This window comes from Monomorium pharaonis, chromosome 4, assembly GCF_013373865.1.
Source record: "Monomorium pharaonis isolate MP-MQ-018 chromosome 4, ASM1337386v2, whole genome shotgun sequence".
Classification (NCBI taxonomy): domain Eukaryota; kingdom Metazoa; phylum Arthropoda; class Insecta; order Hymenoptera; family Formicidae; genus Monomorium; species Monomorium pharaonis.
The window spans coordinates 8,238,065-8,257,007 of record NC_050470.1 but is presented as its reverse complement, the minus strand read 5'-3'; the positions used below and the strand labels follow the sequence as shown (position 1 = coordinate 8,257,007).

The following is an 18,943-nucleotide window of genomic DNA, read 5'->3' as shown; positions in this document are numbered from 1 at the left end:
GCTGTGATTAATACATGATCACGTGATACGGCGTATCACGTGCAGCGTCACGTGTCATGCGTTGCCTGGCAACCGTTTGACATTACATTGGACGCGGATTACTGCAACTGCAAATGTCATGCATGCGTGTTGCAACGAGCTAGGCATGACTTAGACACGGGAGAGAACAATTAAGAACAGTTGTCACGATGACGGACGATGTGCGACTCGAGGTGATAAAAAAGACGCAGGATTTACTCGGAAAATATTTCAAGAAGCCGCCATTGACCGAGAAACTACTCCGCAAACCGCCGTTTCGCTTTCTCCACGATATTATAACAGCTGTAATTTAATCACTTGTGCACTCAATATATTTTAGCATCTAAAACTCTTTCTCTTTTGAATTTGTTTCATCTTAAATTTATACGAAGCATATAGATTCTGCTTGTGTTCAATTCACCATATGCATATGAATAAAAATTGATTTCAGATCATTAAAGAGACCGGCTTCCTAGAAGGATTATTCAGTGAGGAGGAACTAAATTCTGATAATATAAAAGACAAGGAAGCAAAGCTCTCTTTTTTGACAAAACTCATCGATGTCATCAGTGGGTATTTAATTTTATTGAACATGTTACATCACTATAATGTCTAAATACATTATGCAAATATCATGTGTTTTAGAATTAATCTCGGGTGCTAATTTAATGGTTAGGGCAAGTAAGATCGTTTCTGGTCAAGAGCCAACGAAGACAAATGAACTACTGCAGGCCATTGGAAAAGCCCTTGACAAGAAAGTAATAAATTTTGCTGTTTAGACTTAAAAACAACTTTTAAAGTAAATTAACAGTATGTCTATGTCAGGTCAGCAGTAGGGAGGCGATTGAACACTACAAAAAGAGTTTAGAAAAGAAAACAAAAACTGGATCAAAATCGAGATCCACTAAAGATGAAACTTCAAAGAAGCCTACATCAAGACAGACATCGCAGACGAGAAAATCATCGGAAAAAGATAAGATCTCGGGTGGGGAGCGAAAGAAAAGGTCGTCTAGCACGGAAAAAACAGCGTCGAGCGAAACAAAGCGCGAAAAGGGTAACAGAATCGAAGAGAGCAAAACAAGAAAAAAAAATAAGGAGGAAAACGTGAAAAATATTGAGCCCATAAATATTCCGCCGGCTGAGGTAAAAATTCAAAGAAAAATGTTATAGTTAAGATAATAATGGAGCTTTCGAAGCAAATATTTATTAAAGAGAATTAAGGCTCTATTTCTCTTTGTTTGAAATTTAAAACAGACTACTTGCTTGTTTCTATAATTAAAATAAATTTTTCCATTTGTTTTTGAAACGTTTTAATTAATTAATTAATTAATATGTAGTTACATTTAAAAGGTATTTTACTTTTATTGTATTCAGCCAGTTCAGAATAAAGTTCCTACTTCGGCACAAAGAAGGAGGCCTTCCTCATCCACCAAAGTGAAGGAGGATGCTACGATTTCAACAGATCCGAATGATCTGACGAAGGAAGAACAGGTGCAACACAGAAGTGCCTCTATTAGAGCACGACGTTCGGCACACGTGAATGGATCACAGGAGAAAATAGGAACTATGCCTTTACAGACATCCAATGACGAGGAGTCAAGTAGACCACTAACAAGCAATTATACTAAAGAAATAAAGGAGAATAGAATGGAGGAGGACAAAGCGCAGCAACAAATCGCTGAACGAAGCGATCAATCAGTGTCAGAATTTGCAGGATCTCAAGTCGAAGCTACTGAAATGACGTAATAATTGATTTTATAAGTTCATTGTTGATAACGAAATAATCAAGATATTATATTAAAATTCAACGTTTGTTGTAGTATTCTTCAACAATCGAACGCGAGACCCAAAACATCCCTGAGACCACCTAGTGCTAGACCCATCAGTGCCAGACCTGCTGCTCCCAGAATGAGAGCAAAGACAGAGATGATAGTCAACGAGGAGATAAAGTAAGATAGTGGTTTAATTTATATTATAGATATAATGCATGAAAAAATTATTACAAATTATTTTAAAATTTGATTGCAGAACGCCACTGGGAAACATCAACGTTATTGTAGAAAATTCCGACTTAAAAAATGACGACGATGACGATGCGGAAGATATGGTGGTGATGGAAGCGAAGGGAAGTGGCGGTGATCTTTTAGAGAACGGAGATTATAAGATAGACAATCAATTGATGCAGGAACATGGGCATCTCGTGGCACAAATCTTAGAAACACAGCGAGAGTTGGTCAACACGGACAATGTCGATGTATTGCCAAAGAAAGTCGACATTGTAAGAATTAAAATATGTTGCTGTTGTTTCTGCTTTGCCTAATTATCGCTATAACGCAAAACGTTCAGTAAACTATAATTAAATAAATGCATTTGGGTATAGGCATGGGAACCAGGCTCGAAACGCGATCGGGAAATAGCAACTAAGGAAATCGATAAATTACGAGGAACTATACAGACGTTAACGCGCACGACAAATCCTCTGGGGAAACTGTTGGATTATGTACAAGTAATATATTTTCGTATATTATATACACACATACATATATTTTCACACATATTCTTACGTCTTAATTGCGACATCTCTTTATAAAATTCAATTTCAGGAAGATGTAGAAATAATGCAAAAAGAACTACTAGACTGGAGAAGTCAGTATCGCCAATTGAGCGAACAATTGGAAAGAGAACAAAAGTACGTACAAATGTATAATACGTACATAAAATTAACAATGAATAATTTTAATAATTCTTTACTCCGAATATACTAATACAAAATATTTTCTTTAGAGAAACGCAAGAAATGATAGAACCCATGAAGGAGACATTGAAAGAAATTGATAGTAACATGAAGATTCAGTTAGATAAGATATGTCAAGTAAAGGCGCAAATCATGAAAAATGATCAAAAAATACGACGATTACTTAATGGTAATTTATAACATAATTATATCGCTATATATTGAATTGTAAATATTTTTATAAGTCATCGAAATACATAATGAATTGTCTCACCATAAATTATTTACCTTAGAAGAAAATTCTCTGTATAATCAGAACTTTATTTATGTGTATTTCTTTATTTATCAGTTATAATATTTGAATGTATGTATATGTACGACATCTCTTGTAAATATTATTTATATGTAAAAATATAGAGAAAACTTTTAGAAATCGTGTATTATATAATTGCTTTTTTCTCAACTCTAATTATAAAACAATAAAATAGAGAAAGTAAATGACACAATTAAACAAAAAAAAAGATTTTATTTACTTGACAAAAATTATTTTTGTTTGTTATAATATTTAAGCTTACCTTACATTAAGTAATGTTTTCTTATAAAAATTTTACTTGTTAAATTTCATATGCATTCTGTAAATTTACAATTTCTTTCTCAGATATCTTTTCAAATTTATTACAATATGAGAACATAAGCTTCAGATCTAAAAATATTTTAAGTCATATTATTTTTAAATCAATCATAGAAAAGAAAATGTACACTATTATATACATACCTTCCTTTTCTGAGTTATTGATGAACATAATAAATGCTCTAAACCTCTTAACATTCCTAAGATCTTTTAAATAGGAAAATATAGGTTCATTCCGTCTCATAAATTCTGTCTTCAGTGTTGTTAAGATCTCACTAAAAATATTACTTTCCATTGAATCTTGAAATATTTTTGGCAGGCTACTTGATGGTATTTGCTGAAAGAAAAAATATATAGCTCATACTTGTCACGTGTAAAAGAATTTATTACTTACTTTTAAATATCTGTATCGAAAATCAAACGAAGGATATTTCTTCCAATTTACTAGAAACTGCACTGCATTTGTCGGGACACAAGGTATTTCTATGCAACTGAAGTTTTCTTCCAATTTACATATTGCAGTGTTTCCCTCTTTTTTGGTAAGATTATCTGAATGTATATCTGATAATTCTACCTGTTGAAGTTTACTAGATGTTGCTATCATCTCCTTTTTAAGAGGTTTAGTTAAATCTGCCTGTTGTACAGGTATCCTCTTTAATGGTTCCTAATAATAAATAAAAAATTAACAAATATTGTGCGCACGTGTGTGTATATATACATATACCATAAAACATATTAGCGCACAAATTTACCTTTGAACGCAGGTGGGGAGGTTTGTCAATAGGTTGTACAATTTCAACATTATCTTTTTCTGGTAGCCAATCTGGAATGCATTGATCCTTTTTTGATTCTATTACACTTGTGGCTATTGGTTCTACAAGATTATCGTTATAAAGAGTTGAGTTTTCATTATTTTTCTCCTGCTTTTTATCTTTATCCTCTTTATTATCTTTATCTTTCTTTTTATTATTTTTATCCTTATCATTTTCATGCTCTTTATTATCTTCTTTTTTATCTTTATTATTTTTATCCTCTTTGTCAATTATATTTTGATTCATTTTTTCACTATCAGATACAGTTGTACATATGTCTTTTTCAGACATAAATGACTAAAAAAAAAGATAAATATAGAATGTATAATAAATTCTCAATTTAATTAAACAATACCACAGGATACATACATTTCCAAACTGCTTTTTAACTTGATTAAGCAAAATTTCGGTTTCTTTCGTGCATGGTTCCAAATCTGCAATTTTCTTTACATCTTCCATTGCCTCTTTGTACTGCTTTAATCCTAGTCTAGCTGTCACTCGTCTGTGATAAGCCTTTACATAAGTTTCATCCAATTGTATTGCAGATGAGCAGTCTGCTTCTGCTGAATATAAGCTGCAATGTAATGATATTTAGTTGTTACATGCAAATAAGAGAAATTAACATGATGCATTCATCATGCTCTCAAGATAAAAAAAACAAAATTTACTTGTCTTGCTTTAAATAACAAAGCGCACGATTAGCATAAAATATAGGGTCATAAGGAAAAATTTTTATTGCCTCGCTGTACGAAGCAATTGCTTTGTCCCATTTTTTTTGCTTCACGAAATCATTGCCTTGCTGCTTGTACTCTATCGCTTTGTTATGATTCTTCTCTAATTCTTCCTTGGACAAGGATTCTTCTGCAGACTCATCGGACTCTTCTTCATTGTCTAATACCTTGCAGGCTTTCTCCTGCGCAAAAAGCAATTTGTTAGAAATATATTTCCAATCTTGAAATGAGAACCTGCATAATATAACATAAATAATACTTACAACGTCAAATTTATCCCATGATGTGTAGTCATACGATTTTATTCGTTTAGAACTTTTAGACGTTTTATTTTCTTTTACTACACATTTTTTCTTATTCTTACTTCGGACAGGTGGAATAATTTCCTGGAATGTATAATATATCTTATTATTTTACAAGTTAGATTGCAAATAAATATACATTATGTACATTTTATCTGGTAAAGTACAAAATCAATATTTGACAATCTTTCAAAATCTTGAATCAATAAACTCGTGATGTTATTATTTACTTTTCAATATTATTTATCATACCTGTCCATTAAGTTCACTTAGTATCTCTTGCTCCTTCCGTTTCATTTGTTCCTCCCAATTCGTCAAGTCCAGAAATTCTCTCTGCAAATCCTCCGAATTATCCCGCACCTGCTTTTGCATTAATATAGAATTATCAAGTTCCATGATAAACAGAAATTCGCAAAATAGTAATAATATTTGATATCACGTTTCGCTCGCCAATGCTGACAACAAAAAATGTGGTTAGGTTAGGTTATCTCATTCTTCGCAATTGCGCTGCGTGCAAGTATTTCACGTTATCCACAAAAGATATAATCACTATCTTCATTATCAATATCTTTAATTATGAATTTAGTTGTGAGATGGCGTTACAACAATTTTTCTGTGACACTACTGCAGCATTGTGAGAATTGTTGCACTCTTATGCCCGATTTCTTCACTTTCCGATAAAGTTATCCGAAGGATAAATCTCAAGTTTAACCAATCACGTACATGGATCTGGTAGTTTATCTCCTGGATAATTTTAACCGCAAGATAACTGGACATGAAGAAATCGGGCATAAATAAATTTAATATTTTATCTACAAACAGAGAGGAACCTGAGAGCGGTCATCGCGTCGTTTTAGGTGTTTTCATCCATCAGCGCCTCTATGTGCACAAAATGTGCACATTGAACTATGTAGTCAAATATCTATGAATCCCGTAGGTAATGTGCATGACTTTTTGGGTCTCTTCTATGCTATGTCCACGTTTATTTGGTTCTGTTTCATGTTATACCCGTAAAATTTACAATGAGACGGGATTCATAGATATTTGACTACATAGTTCAATGTGCACATTTTGTGCACATAGAGGCACTGATGGAAAACATCTAAAACGACGCGATGATCGCTCTTAGGTTCCTCTCTGCTACAAATAAATAAGTTTCTGTAGAAGCTTTTACATATAAAATAACAAAGAAATAATATGAGAATGTATTTTTCTTTATAATTTTTTTCTTTACATATATATATTTTTAACTAAATTAGACAGAAAATAAAAGTTAATAAATTAATGTTTACATGTTTTAAAAATAACATTAGTTAAAGTTAAAAATAAAATTATTTAAAATTAGCTAAATTAATTAAAAAATGATTAACTTTTAAACTTTATTATGTAATTTTTAATATTTTAATGTTTTAATTATCCAGGAAAAAATCTTTATTTCAAAATAGATATTATTTAGTAAATTATATCAGAAGTATCAAATTAAATTATATTATATCAAATTATATCACAGCAGATCTAATTTTACAAAGCGATTGATAAAATTAGATCTGCTCTAATATAATTTGATTTTTAATTTGATCCTTGATGTGACAATTTTTTCCCCTTCTGACAAATAAGAAATACCTTTTTTTTCATTCATCTCCGAAAAGAGACAGAAGGACGACTCGGGCGAGAAATAAACCCATCGAATTGAAATTATCAGGCCAATATAAATTTGATCATCATTTCTCGCTGGGACGTGCCCTCAGCATCCCTCCTGGCTTCGCACTTTCGCGGGCGCGTGACCGGGCGTGGTGGCACGCGCGATCCGCTCGTGCTGAGCTTGACATTCGGGCCCTTTTTAGATCTTGGGTAACTGCCATCGGATCGGACGATCGCTCCTAGCTCCGCGAATGTTTAATATTCCGTGCGACTTAGCCGCGACTTAGCTCTCGATTCACTCGCGGCCGATCAGTTCGCCACCGACGAGAGCCAAGTGCGCACCCGCGACCGCGTGATGCCACGACTCTCGGTCCCTCGTCACGGGTCGCGTACTCCGTCCGTTTCCTCGCGATCCTCAAGACCGTGATCCTTGCGATCCTCGCAAGCAATTTCCCGTCAGGCGAAAATTCACTCCGATGCGACCGTCTCGATTCCGTAACGTTCTTAAAACATCGGGCAAATTTCAGGGAGACTTTGGGAATTTTTTGAAGAACTCTGAATCTACAGGCCCTAAAGAAAATTTTCAAATTACAAATACAAGCTGCAGAATTTATGTGAATTTAAAATGTTAATAATTACAAATAATATCAGAAGAAATATTATTTAGAAGAAATATTAATTATTAATTTCTCGTTACAATTGATTTAAGGTTGCATACATCTGTGATTTTGATATCCGTCACAGACTCATAAAGAATTAAAAAGAAAAGTTTTTAGTGAATTTGAAAGCAACGTAGCATACCTGTAACAATAGTTTAATATAAATTTCCGGAGTTATGTTAAAATCGTTGCAAAACAGAAAATCTAAGGGTGGTTAATCTGGTGAAGCTGATAATCCTCATTATTAATTTAATCTGGATGAGTGATAATAAATATTTAATTTTGCTCCAAAGTGTTTGTATAGAAAGCTGAATTAAGAAGTTGTTACAATGAGTGATATCGATATTTATCACGATCGCTAAGATCGCAGATTAATTCTTCAAATCAACGTGATATTCCAGCCAGTTCATTTCATAAACTTAGGAAGGGACATCGATCAAATTCTCTGATCTAATACGACGGCGCGGAAACGGTGAGCGTTTGAACTAATAAAAAAAATAATAATTGTAATTATCATTAACTATAATTCATATAGCCATTTTTGATGCTATTTATTTATAGTTGTTTTAATTTATATAGTCATTTTTGGTGTTATTTATTTATAGTTGTTTTAATCTTGCAAGTTATAATTATTTATTATTTTTATGTAAACAACAAACACAAATTTAAAAAATAGTTATAATCATTATAATTGTATTTGCTTATTTGCTTTATAATTGTATTTATTATATTATATAAATATATATATATAAACATATTTATTTTATTTACATTTTGATATTTTACTATATTAATATTAAAAATTATCAAAATTTTTTATAGTAAAATTTTTTGTAATTAATAGACAAACTTTAAATACATAAAATTATTACTAAAATTATAGCAGTAATAATTATAAAAATAGAATGGATAACCATAATTATTTTACCATGCAATTATGGTATATCATTATCAATCATATATAAATATTAAACCCTTTTTTCTCAGTATATATTCATCGACGTGTGCACAAGTGAAAAATGATTTTGCGCGAGGAGAAAGAAGATAAACAAGTGCTCTAGTTATGATTGACAGAATATGTTATACGGTGAGTCAAACTTGTTTTCTCATAAATTTTTGTTCAATACATTTTGCATACCATTAAGAAAGAAATCGCAAAAATATAGAGGCCCGCATAAATTGCGCACATAAATTGCACAAATTTTGAATGAAATGAATAAAAGCGGATTGAATATGGGTTTACAAAGGAGACATTAGACAGAACGGCAATTGGTTTATTGATAATTTATGTACCGCTTCCGCGAAGCTATAAATATTTACGAGGAAGTTTTCTTGCGTCCATTTATTATCCGTCAAGCTTGACACTTGATGTCTGATTTTATAAACACAAGCTGTGTGCAAATAACTCACTAATTAATATTTTTACGAAACATTATTAAAAATAATTGTATTTAAAAAAAGTAAAGTTTAAAAAAAGTAAGTTTAAAAATATTTTGTTTTATATTACTAAAAACATTTTATTATTAGCTGTTGTTTAATATTATTTGTTGTTTAATAATATTAATGACAATAAAATTTTGACTGAACAAAATTTTTAAGTAATTTTATATAATAACATACGCAAATTTATAACTGATAATATATATTCATGTGTTCATTAAAGCGAAACTAGACACGACCTTGGCCAATATTCAAAATTCTGTTTTACCTAGCAGCTAAGATTAAATAAGGTATTTCTTAATTGAATTAATTTTAATTAAATTATTTATTTAATTTTATATATATTTAGCTTTGCAAAATCTTGATATGAAAAAACATAATTTTAGTGAGAATATTGATGTACTATTTAATTCAGTATTTAAATTGTAACAAGATATTAATAATATATGTTAATTCTACAATTTCAAATTGCCATTGACATTTTAAATTTAAAGAAATACTAATTTTTTTATAATATTCTATAATTTCTCTTTATTTTATAATTTTATTATCTATAACATTGTATAATAGAAAACATGGCTATCGACTTTCTTATAAAAATCCAACTGTAAACAGAACATATTTTTGCTTTGACGTGATTGAAAAGAATAATTTAATACATTTCTCGTTTTTATTACATAATAATATACATTGTACATACACACAACGTAATATTTGTATGCGCATATTTCTTATTTTATAAACTTTTCTTGCATTAAAGACATAATATTTGCAATAATAAAGATACTTTTTTAAAATAAATGTTTTTCAGTAAACATAAAAGCATTACCAAATTATTATAACGATATTATATGCAATAGCATGTAACGTTTTCAAATATATATTTAACGTTATATACAACATCAATAAAAACAAACTTTGACTTGAGGACAATATTTTTAAAACATTTTAACGTTTCAAAAACATCATGTGTTAATTAAGCTTTTAAAAATATTTTAAAAGTATTATTTTAAATGTTTAAAAAATTATTTTAAAATATTGCTTTAATATTTTTTGCCTACTAGGTTCTTCTCTCTAAAGATAATTCTAAACGCAGCAAGTTGAAATTATTTGCAAAATTATTTTATAATTTGTAGAATTATTTGTATAAACCTTATTGGGACACTGAATTGTTGGTGGGAAAGATCTATAAGACGCATCTTCTATAAAACGTACTAAATTCCGCGTTTTGTCAAAGGCTGCGCTTTCTATCGTAAGTATTTTCGGTAAGGTCGCGTGGAAATATAGTGCGACGGTCAGACGATCCGTCAGACACGGCGACGACGTTGTTGTACACACGTATTATTAACGGCGTCATCGTGCTCGCAACAGTTGCAGCACGAGTGATGTAACTGAAGATGAAGCTACTACACCGGGATGTTGTTCATTTCAGACACAGTGCTGAATGCAAGCGAAGCGGAATTGTCTCGCGTACTTTATGCAATAGCTCGCCGATCGAGAGATGCCACATGTGTCAATAGAAACGGCGATTTCAAATAAAAGAGGTGGAAAGAGAATAATGCAATACTTCTCTGTATCCAAAATTGTCTGCAGTGAAATGTTAAGCTATTGTGCAAAGTGTTCTTACAAGAGAACACAGCCAAGTATTCTTCTTCGATTTTATGAGCTTTTTTATATGTTTGAATAGAAATAAAAGAGACACATTTTTTTAAGGATCGGTTATTACCGAAACGAATATTGTGAAAACTATGAAGAATAGTAAAAAAACTTTAATAAAAGTTGACATGATTTTAAGAGTATTTTATAATTAAAGATGATAAATTTTTTAAAACTTTTATTACAAAAGAACATTTTTATTAAAATTTTTATACTTTAAAAGAAAAGAATTTTTTTCAAAGTTTTATTTTTTTAATGGGAGAGAACAAACTTATAATAAAATATGTACTTATGGTAAAATATTTTAACATATCTAAAACTTAAATCTTTCAAAGGGAGATACTTGAAGGTATTTTCTTATTCCCTGTAGATCTACATTTTCAACAGCAGACTTGTAAAGAAAGCGTTAGTTATCTTATATTATCAAGTTTTTATTATTAATTTATCAAAAATTTATAATTTTTTCTATAATACATATAAATTTGTTTCGGCTAAATAAATATAATTATAAATAATTTTTTTAATTGTGCAGTTGCTAAAGAATTTTTTTTTAATTTCTAGAATCTTTTGTATCGTTACCCTTATAATTTAAACGACAATCATTAAATTATTTTTATGAATATTTGCAAACAACAATTTGCTAGCGTATAATTATAATAGATAAATTTTATATATATATTAGACTTTAAAAATGATCTAATTAGAATTAAAACATATGTCATAATTCAAATCATTTTTATGTAACAATATTTATTACTAATATAAGCACTAAAATCTAACTTGGCTTATAACCTTTTATTGTTTTAATTTTTTCACATACTTCTCTTATAAAAAATAATACTAGGCAGTATTAAATTGGCCAGTAATTATTACTTATTTTGAGTATTAAAAGTATTAACAGCAGTACTTTTAATACTAAAAATAAGTATTAATTTAATACTGCCAATTTAATACTGCCCAGTATTACATTTTTATAAGGGTTAAAGTATTTTTTTTTTTTAAAGAAAGAAACAAATAATGATAATTACATGAATAATAGGCGGATTGTCTCTTATATACTGAAGTCAAATAATAACAAGTAAAGTGCCAAGCACTTCTGGCGGTACTTCGAGATGCATCTTCGAGGTGTCGATCGACAAAGTGCATACTAAAGTAAGGCCGCAAAGGTCGCGCGCCCGGAAATCTCGTGCAAATAGTGTGTTTACCCAGACACTTCGTGGTTACTTCGACGTCCAAAGTTATATTTACCACCGCATTACTGGCGTGATTCCCGAGAGACATTACAACTAGACATTATTTACGATGAGTTTCCGTGAGAAAAAAAAAAGGATGCGGAGAGCCACGCCGATATTCTCGGTTTCGCCATTTGGCAATGACGTCTCTCTTGTGACGCATGCAACCGTTTTTAGTGTCACTTCGATGTCATCCGAAACTTTGTACTGCTCATAACCATGACGAAATATACACACGAAGCGCCAGGAATGATACGGATTTCCAAGCCCGCAGTTGTAACAAAATAGAGCTTAGAAAATTAAAGTGGAAATTAAAAAATGAAAAAAAAGGATAGACTCTTGAATGGAATTAAATAAACACAAGATATAAATTACGTATCTTTTTTAAGTTTGTGAAATTATTTGTTATATTTATATACTTTCTATATTTTCTGATTTACTTAAATATTTACTAAATCGCAGAAATCTTATGAAAGATGATTTCATTGATTTCACTGATCGTCTAGTTTTGGCAAACTTTCGCATTATGGATCCTGATTATTTGCACAGCACAGGAATATAGACGGACGAATCTAGGCCTAGATCATTCCGTTTTTAGTCAGCGTTTCGCGTTCCGCGGTATATTTCTGGCGAATGATGCGATTGCGCGTGCTGCGTGTCATCGCGACGATTTTGCATCGGAAGACTATATCTTCGCAGGCAGATGCCTGTTGAGTGGATCTGTCTTGATCGGATCTCTTTGTTCGGAAAATTTGGCGTCGCGAACGATCGTAAACCGACTTGTATATTGTAGACGAGATTAAAAGCGACGAGTAAAGCCGTGCAACGTATTCGTGGAAAGTTGCGGAATTGTGCGTTTTACAGTAAGTTAATTGTTTCCTGGCGATGACAAAATACATCTCCCCGCACAGGATATATGAAAGCGCTGAAGTAGTTTAGCCATTGGCAAAATTTGATGTTTGTATAAACGTCTCGTGTAGATAACAATTTTGCATAATAATATGCTACACTATAATACAATATAATCCAAGTCTTTAGAATAATTATACTTATTGATTTATAGGATTTTTTTTTAGCTATTGGATTTTAACGTTGCTTGAAAATTGGTCTAGCTTTTGCTTAGTACGTAATAATAAAATTAGAAAATGCAGAATTATATATGGAGAACAGAAAATTGTGCGCTAGAAATGCGCTATCTATGTAAATAGCCAACAGAAAAATCAATTTTCTTGTGACAGTTATTTAGCGACAGCTTGAAATAAACTTTGTCTATATTTTACACCAGAATGCGAGCCCATTTCGATGCAATAGTCTACCTTAAAATAGAGATTGCATAGAGGAAATACGCAAAATAAAATTTTCAAATGTATTGAAATGAGATTTATCTTACCTTTCCCATTGTCTATTATTTCGCTCTATATAAGTATATTAATCTATACAGCTAGTTATTATTGCGTAAAAGCGTTAATTTATTAATATTATTAAAAGAAATAGATTTTTGGATATTCTGAGAAAAATTTTCACAGCTTTGAACACATGTCACGATTTGCAATTGCAGTACAATTTTTCTCTCAGGTTCGACGGACAAAAACTTCTGGAAGTATGAGTAACAACGTGCTCGCCAGCGCGTCGTTCTCGAGAAGAATTTGGCACGGTGCTCCTGAATGGATAAAAGATGACGGTCTCTTATCAGTACGAGGTCGCCAGTTCCACCAGCGGTGGATTCACCAGGCTCCTGTTTATGTGGCGCGGTTCCCTCTACAAGCTCATCTACAGGGAACTGCTGCTCTTTCTGCTACTTTTCGGCATCTTGTCTGCGCTCTATCGCCACGTCTTCACTGCCGCGCAAAAAAGGTGGACATTGATCCTTTAAAGTTTGAAATATACACATACACACACATTAAAATTTAGGTCTACAATCCATTTATAAAAATGTTAGCGCTATTTTTCATTTCAACTTTGACATTAATTGGATGTAAAAAGATAAAATGACAATGAAGTCTAAAAAGCACTAACATCTTTATAAGAGCGTTCTGAATACAAGTATTATAAAAATAAATTATTCTGATATTTATTAATTTCATCAAAAAAAGTATTAGATAAAAAATATATAAATGTATAAATTTTGTTTCTAATATTAGTAAATTTACATATGTTCGTCTGTTATTTGTTCTCTTTTAAAACGCTTCGATTTGATAAATATAGTTTTTCGTTAGTCGTCGAGGTTTGTTTGTGATATATAACGTGTTATAGGGAATTCGAGCAAGTTGTCATCTACTGCGATAGCTTGATCAAACTAATCCCACTGAGTTTCGTGCTTGGATTTTATGTTTCCTACGTGGCGCAGAGATGGTGGAAGCAATACACAGCGATACCGTGGCCCGACAAGTGCGTTTAGATGCAATTATATGTCCAGCAATGCTTAATTTAGTCTTTAAATCTGTCATTAGATTCCTAACAAAAAAGTACATAAAACTTTTTTGTAAATAAAACTGCGAAGTTAACATTAGGAGCTAATTGTCAAAAATAAAAAGTGCAAGTCCCCTCATTATATAAGCCTTTTCGCAAATTTTTTATTTCTTTTTTTTCCGCAGAGTGATGCATCTCGTGGCGCTCTACATCACCGGAAACGACGATTACAGTCGAATGTTGCGCAGAGCTCTGATGCGTTATCTGAATCTCTCGTTGATACTCGTTTTACGTTCCATAAGCTCGGCGGTGAAGAGACGATTTCCTACTCTCGATCACGTCGTTGATTCCGGTAAATCGCAATACCGGGACCGCTATCGTCCGCTGGTGGCAATTAAAAATTAATGAGCTTGTTGCAGGCTTCATGACCGCGCTGGAGCTCCAATTGTACCAATCGGTGCCGAGTGTCGAGTTTAATACCTATTGGATACCGTGTACATGGTTCATTAATCTTCTCAAGGAGGCACGCAAGAATCGCCGGATATCCGATGCGCAAGGTTTAAAGCTGATAATGGAGGTGCGAATGAACTCCACGTGTTTCTTCCTTTGATCTTCTCGCTCTTTGTTTAAAATTTGAGTTTTTTTTAAATTACGAAACAAAGAAGTTTTTTCTTTAAATGTGGACATTATTTTATAAACACATCAATAAAAATAAAATGCTCTGTTAAAACCAGTTACTAAAACCAACTGCTAAAACAAACGAAAATTAAAAACACCAGTAATTGCTTGCTTTATTTTTAATTTTTTCTAAAATTATAATATTATTAAATATTAAATAATTATTTACGTTGTCGTATTCTTTGAAGATATAATCGCTAATTTAAAGCATGATTGCAGATTTTTTTGCTCGTTTTTATCACATCATTTCGAAGCGTAGAGTAGAATAGTAGATGATACAATACGATTGTATACTGATAACCAGAAAATCAATTGTTCGGTTTGAGAAACGATTTTATAGGTAGCTACCGTGACGGTGAGTCGGTCGATTTGAAATACATCGTAAACCGTGTAGCAGTCTATCACCTACACTTTTATTTTCTGCGATTAGTCACGCGTGTCTCAAACGCATTATACGCTCGCGCGAATACCTTAATCAAAGATTGCCGGAGATAATATTTCTTTTCTCCACTCGCGTCAAAAAATAAAAGAAATAAGCAAGAGGTCAATCTTAATATGTAATAAAAAGCGCATGAATTAAACAGCGAGCAATTATGCGTTAATTTTTAAAAAGAAACATACGGAGTTTTTTTTCCTTTGCTTTTACAATCTATTATATCTAAATATTTGTTTATTTCGATATTGTAATTAATTAATTAATTAAATTTCTTCCAGAAACGTGATTTTATTTACTATAACTTAATAAAATTAAATAATTGGTACAAAATCTTTCGGTAAAATATTCTGTAAAATTAATTTTCGATTTGTAGGAATTTAATGAATTTCGAACGAAGTGCGGCCTTTTGTGGAGCTACGATTGGGTGTCAATTCCTTTGGTGTACACTCAAGTGGTGACACTCGCCACTTACAGTTTCTTCGCGGTTGCCATAATCGGCCGACAATACATCGAGGGTGTCGAGAGACAATTCCAATTGAAGATAGACAAATACGTGCCAATTTTCACAATTCTGCAGTTTTTCTTCTTCATGGGATTGCTAAAGGTAGCCGAACAGCTGATAAATCCATTCGGCGACGATGATGAGGATTTCGAGCTAAACTGGCTGATCGATCGTCACACCAAGGTAGAAACTCGATCAGCATTGGTTTACATGAATTTTGGGAAACTAAAACTTATCGTTCACTTATATGTGCCCGTATATTAGGTATCGTACCTCGGAGTGGATACGCTGATGAACCGCTGTCCGCCACTTGTAAAGGATATCTACTATGATTCTGAAAACGTGAGTCTACCATATACAGAAGCTGCCGCGGCGTACAAGAAGAAGACCTATCGCGGTAGCGTAGCAAACATGACGTTAGTATCACCTGCGTTCATCGTATTATTTATTTTGAGAGAAATTTTAGAATATTAGATCTCTTAATTTATATGAATCGATTTTAATTACAAAGTTGTTCTTAGAATTAATACGAGTTACGAGATTTACGAAAGAAAACAGTTTTTGTAAAGTCTATAAGATTAAATGTAAACACTATCCTCTAAAACAAATTCCACTAATGATTTTTTCTTCGATCTTTTCAGGGTACCTGAGGAGAAACAGATGATGTTTTTGCCTGGAATTTTGGAAGAAGAGGAGGAACCCACGATTATGACGCCTCGCACTTCCACCCTTAGTTTAGCGAATCCGAACGAAAGTCCAGTGTACGATAGGCGGTAAGATTATAGGGGTACACATTGATGTATCCAAATTTTTGTTAAAAATTCAGATAAATAATTATAATTATTTTAAAAACAAATAATGTTTTATAAGTTATCGATACACTTTTTTGACATGTTTTTATTTTCTTATAAAATTATAAGTAACATTTTTAAAAAATTATAAAAAGTTTTATAAATTAAAAATAGTTTTATAAATTACATACTTTTAACACATTTTTTTCCTATAAGGAATCCAGCACTTGCAAATATACACAAGGTATGGTAAAGTTTCTCTTCGTCCTTCTGGTTTCATCTTTTGAAACAAACTAGTTTCGAGGAACTCTATTAAGTTAGACTCGTTTGTTTCAGCCAGATCAGCGGGTCCCCTTCAACATCTGCGAAGATGGCTCGCAATTGTTCCGAAACGGTTGTGCATCTGGATGATCAAGCGCAACCGCCGGCTGCCACGGAGCAGCGACGGGTAATAGCCGAAGCCGTCAGGAAGTTCTCTTCTTTAACGAAGAGTTCAGCGAATCGCGCCGGGAAACCTTTTTACCCGGTTTTAACAAAACCATCCAGATCGGTGCTGAGTCCCTGGCCGAGTGCGACGAGTATCTCGTACCCCGTTCAGATTCCCACATCGGCTTTTATCGATACTGGAGGAGGCGTCTGGATGAAGGATTCGTTCAGGAGCTTATATCGTCGGCCCTCCCTAGAGGATTCCGAGGGACGACCTAGCATCTCATCGCAAGGTGAGGCAAACCAGGAAGGTGTCATGAACTCGGCGTTCACTAAGGAGAGGATGGACGATATATCGGATATCTGCGGCTGTGATGACACGGGAGAAGATGATGATGGCTCTGGCCCTTCACATTGGTCTCAATGTAGACAAGTTTCTTGTAAATCATCGACTCCAGAGACGATTGATATGTCTGTGATCGGAGGTGAGCCAAGTCATTCGAGCAACGAGAGATCTCCGAAGAAGTATCTAATGATCAAAAGACACCGATCAGCCAGCGATTCCAAGAAGAAGAAGGGTATTCACTGGCAGACAAAGTTATCCGGCAAATCATTGAAATTCCGCAGAAGAACCACCGACAGCATACCTACGGTGAGCGAGATCCTGAGTCAAACCTGGAGCTCGCCGAATCTGAAGGAGTTGGAGGAGCAGGCGAAGTCCGCGCAAAGTGCTAAAGTTAATCTTCCTTGCAAGCAAGAAGAAGATTCTAAGTTATAAATATATTTCGCAGGTAATGTTTCCATGTCTAAATAAAGAATTTATGACAATCTTAAAGAAATATTCCTAACGAGAGTCTTTCATAGAAAAATTATGTTTCTGCTGAACTTTTTGATTATTGTACTTATTCAATAAATTGTCAAAAGTTATAATATAATTAGATAATAAGAGAAATGTACTATTTGATAACTAGCGACATAAAATGTTCTGCTTACATTGGTTTAACACTTTAATTTAATTATAATTGAGGAGTATCAGCACACATTCAGGTATTATCATATTTATATGTAAATATTGTAAATATAATATATATAATGTAAAAAATTATAGAATATAAAATGTATCTCGTTATAAAAATCCGTATAGAAATAAAATAATTATATAATTATATATTTTTGGAATAATTTATTTATGGTCAAAATATAAAAAAAATTTTTTAATAATTATATAAGTTGGCGTTTTAAAGAACTTCAAGAACACCTTTCTATAGTATTGACATATTATATGAATAGATATATCTATGTATTTCTTTTCATAATTTCTTAGATTTATTGTGAAAGAAGCAAATAGTAGTATAAAATTTAACTGTTATTAAGTATGATAAATTTAATTTCTACTACCTATGTACAGAAAATTATTCAGGTGTATTTTAACAAAATTTTGTATTAATGTTTCTTGTATAAAGTTGTAAATTTTTTATTTTACATCTTAAATTTTTTATTTTTAATGTTTTGTGTGTTTTTACAAATGTTTGAAACTTTAAAATATTTAATTTTAAATCTCAAACTTACACAAATTAAATTTGTATGTAAACTATATTTAATATTTGTAATTCTTGAATTATATATAATTAAGTTTTGTAATTAAATTTTTAATTAAATTATGTATTAAAATTATGTACTTATAAGCTTATATTATTTTTAATGTATTGCTGTATATTTTTATAAATTATTACTAAAGAAAATATCAAATTTTAATTTAATTTAATTTTTTAAGAATTAAGTTAAATTAAGATTTGATCTTTTTTTTAGTAATAATTAGCGATACATTAAAAATATAATAAAACC

At 31.8% G+C, this 18,943-nt stretch overlaps 3 protein-coding genes across 5 annotated transcripts; 2 read left to right on the top strand and 1 right to left on the bottom strand.

Annotated features, from left to right (window-relative positions):
- Positions 1-29: 29 nt before the first annotated feature.
- On the top strand, positions 30-3,068 carry LOC105837626 (TRAF3-interacting protein 1). Its single transcript, XM_012682552.3, has 10 exons — positions 30-323; positions 470-587; positions 664-776; positions 844-1,161; positions 1,393-1,760; positions 1,839-1,967; positions 2,047-2,296; positions 2,399-2,524; positions 2,622-2,707; positions 2,803-3,068. Exons 1-10 carry the CDS (start codon positions 189-191, stop codon positions 2,951-2,953), a joined length of 1,794 nt encoding a protein of 597 aa, XP_012538006.2. The 5' UTR covers positions 30-188; the 3' UTR covers positions 2,954-3,068.
- A 190-nt stretch (positions 3,069-3,258) lies between these two features.
- Positions 3,259-5,727, bottom strand: LOC105837630 (RNA polymerase II-associated protein 3). Its single transcript, XM_012682557.3, has 8 exons — positions 5,481-5,727; positions 5,190-5,312; positions 4,864-5,108; positions 4,565-4,769; positions 4,136-4,492; positions 3,778-4,047; positions 3,528-3,720; positions 3,259-3,455 (listed from the first exon to the last, which is right to left on the bottom strand). The coding sequence occupies exons 1-8, from the start codon at positions 5,622-5,624 to the stop codon at positions 3,367-3,369; spliced, it is 1,626 nt and encodes a 541-aa protein (XP_012538011.2). The 5' UTR covers positions 5,625-5,727; the 3' UTR covers positions 3,259-3,366.
- Positions 5,728-7,117: 1,390 nt separating this feature from the next.
- LOC105837633 (bestrophin-4) lies at positions 7,118-18,233 on the top strand. 3 transcript variants are annotated; one of them, XM_036285858.1, is made up of 12 exons: positions 7,118-7,496; positions 7,579-8,000; positions 8,516-8,615; positions 13,432-13,710; positions 14,110-14,244; positions 14,451-14,617; positions 14,685-14,842; positions 15,753-16,064; positions 16,146-16,297; positions 16,523-16,654; positions 16,889-16,916; positions 17,013-18,233. In XM_036285858.1, exons 4-12 carry the CDS (start codon positions 13,532-13,534, stop codon positions 17,874-17,876), a joined length of 2,127 nt encoding a protein of 708 aa, XP_036141751.1. In that variant the 5' UTR covers positions 7,118-7,496; positions 7,579-8,000; positions 8,516-8,615; positions 13,432-13,531; the 3' UTR covers positions 17,877-18,233. The 3 variants fall into 3 exon arrangements, with proteins under 3 accessions (XP_036141751.1, XP_012538018.1, XP_012538019.1); XM_012682564.3 differs by having other exon boundaries at positions 7,118-8,000; XM_012682565.3 differs by lacking the exon at positions 16,889-16,916 and having other exon boundaries at positions 7,118-8,000; positions 17,009-18,233.
- Positions 18,234-18,943: the final 710 nt, after the last annotated feature.

Excerpts from the sequence above, each read along its gene's own strand:
- LOC105837626 (XM_012682552.3), top strand. The coding sequence starts at position 189 with ATGACGGACGATGTGCGACTCGAGGTGATAAAAAAGACGCAGGATTTA. Across the intron at positions 1,761-1,838 it reads GTCGAAGCTACTGAAATGAC|TATTCTTCAACAATCGAACG; the intron begins GTAATAATTGAT and ends CGTTTGTTGTAG. Across the intron at positions 2,708-2,802 it reads CAATTGGAAAGAGAACAAAA|AGAAACGCAAGAAATGATAG; the intron begins GTACGTACAAAT and ends TATTTTCTTTAG.
- LOC105837630 (XM_012682557.3), bottom strand. The coding sequence starts at position 5,624 with ATGGAACTTGATAATTCTATATTAATGCAAAAGCAGGTGCGGGATAAT. Across the intron at positions 4,493-4,564 it reads TTAAAAAGCAGTTTGGAAAT|TCATTTATGTCTGAAAAAGA; the intron begins GTATGTATCCTG and ends CTTTTTTTTTAG. Across the intron at positions 3,456-3,527 it reads CAATAACTCAGAAAAGGAAG|ATCTGAAGCTTATGTTCTCA; the intron begins GTATGTATATAA and ends AAATATTTTTAG.
- LOC105837633 (XM_036285858.1), top strand. The coding sequence starts at position 13,532 with ATGACGGTCTCTTATCAGTACGAGGTCGCCAGTTCCACCAGCGGTGGA. Across the intron at positions 13,711-14,109 it reads TTCACTGCCGCGCAAAAAAG|GGAATTCGAGCAAGTTGTCA; the intron begins GTGGACATTGAT and ends AACGTGTTATAG. Across the intron at positions 16,298-16,522 it reads GGTAGCGTAGCAAACATGAC|GGTACCTGAGGAGAAACAGA; the intron begins GTTAGTATCACC and ends CGATCTTTTCAG.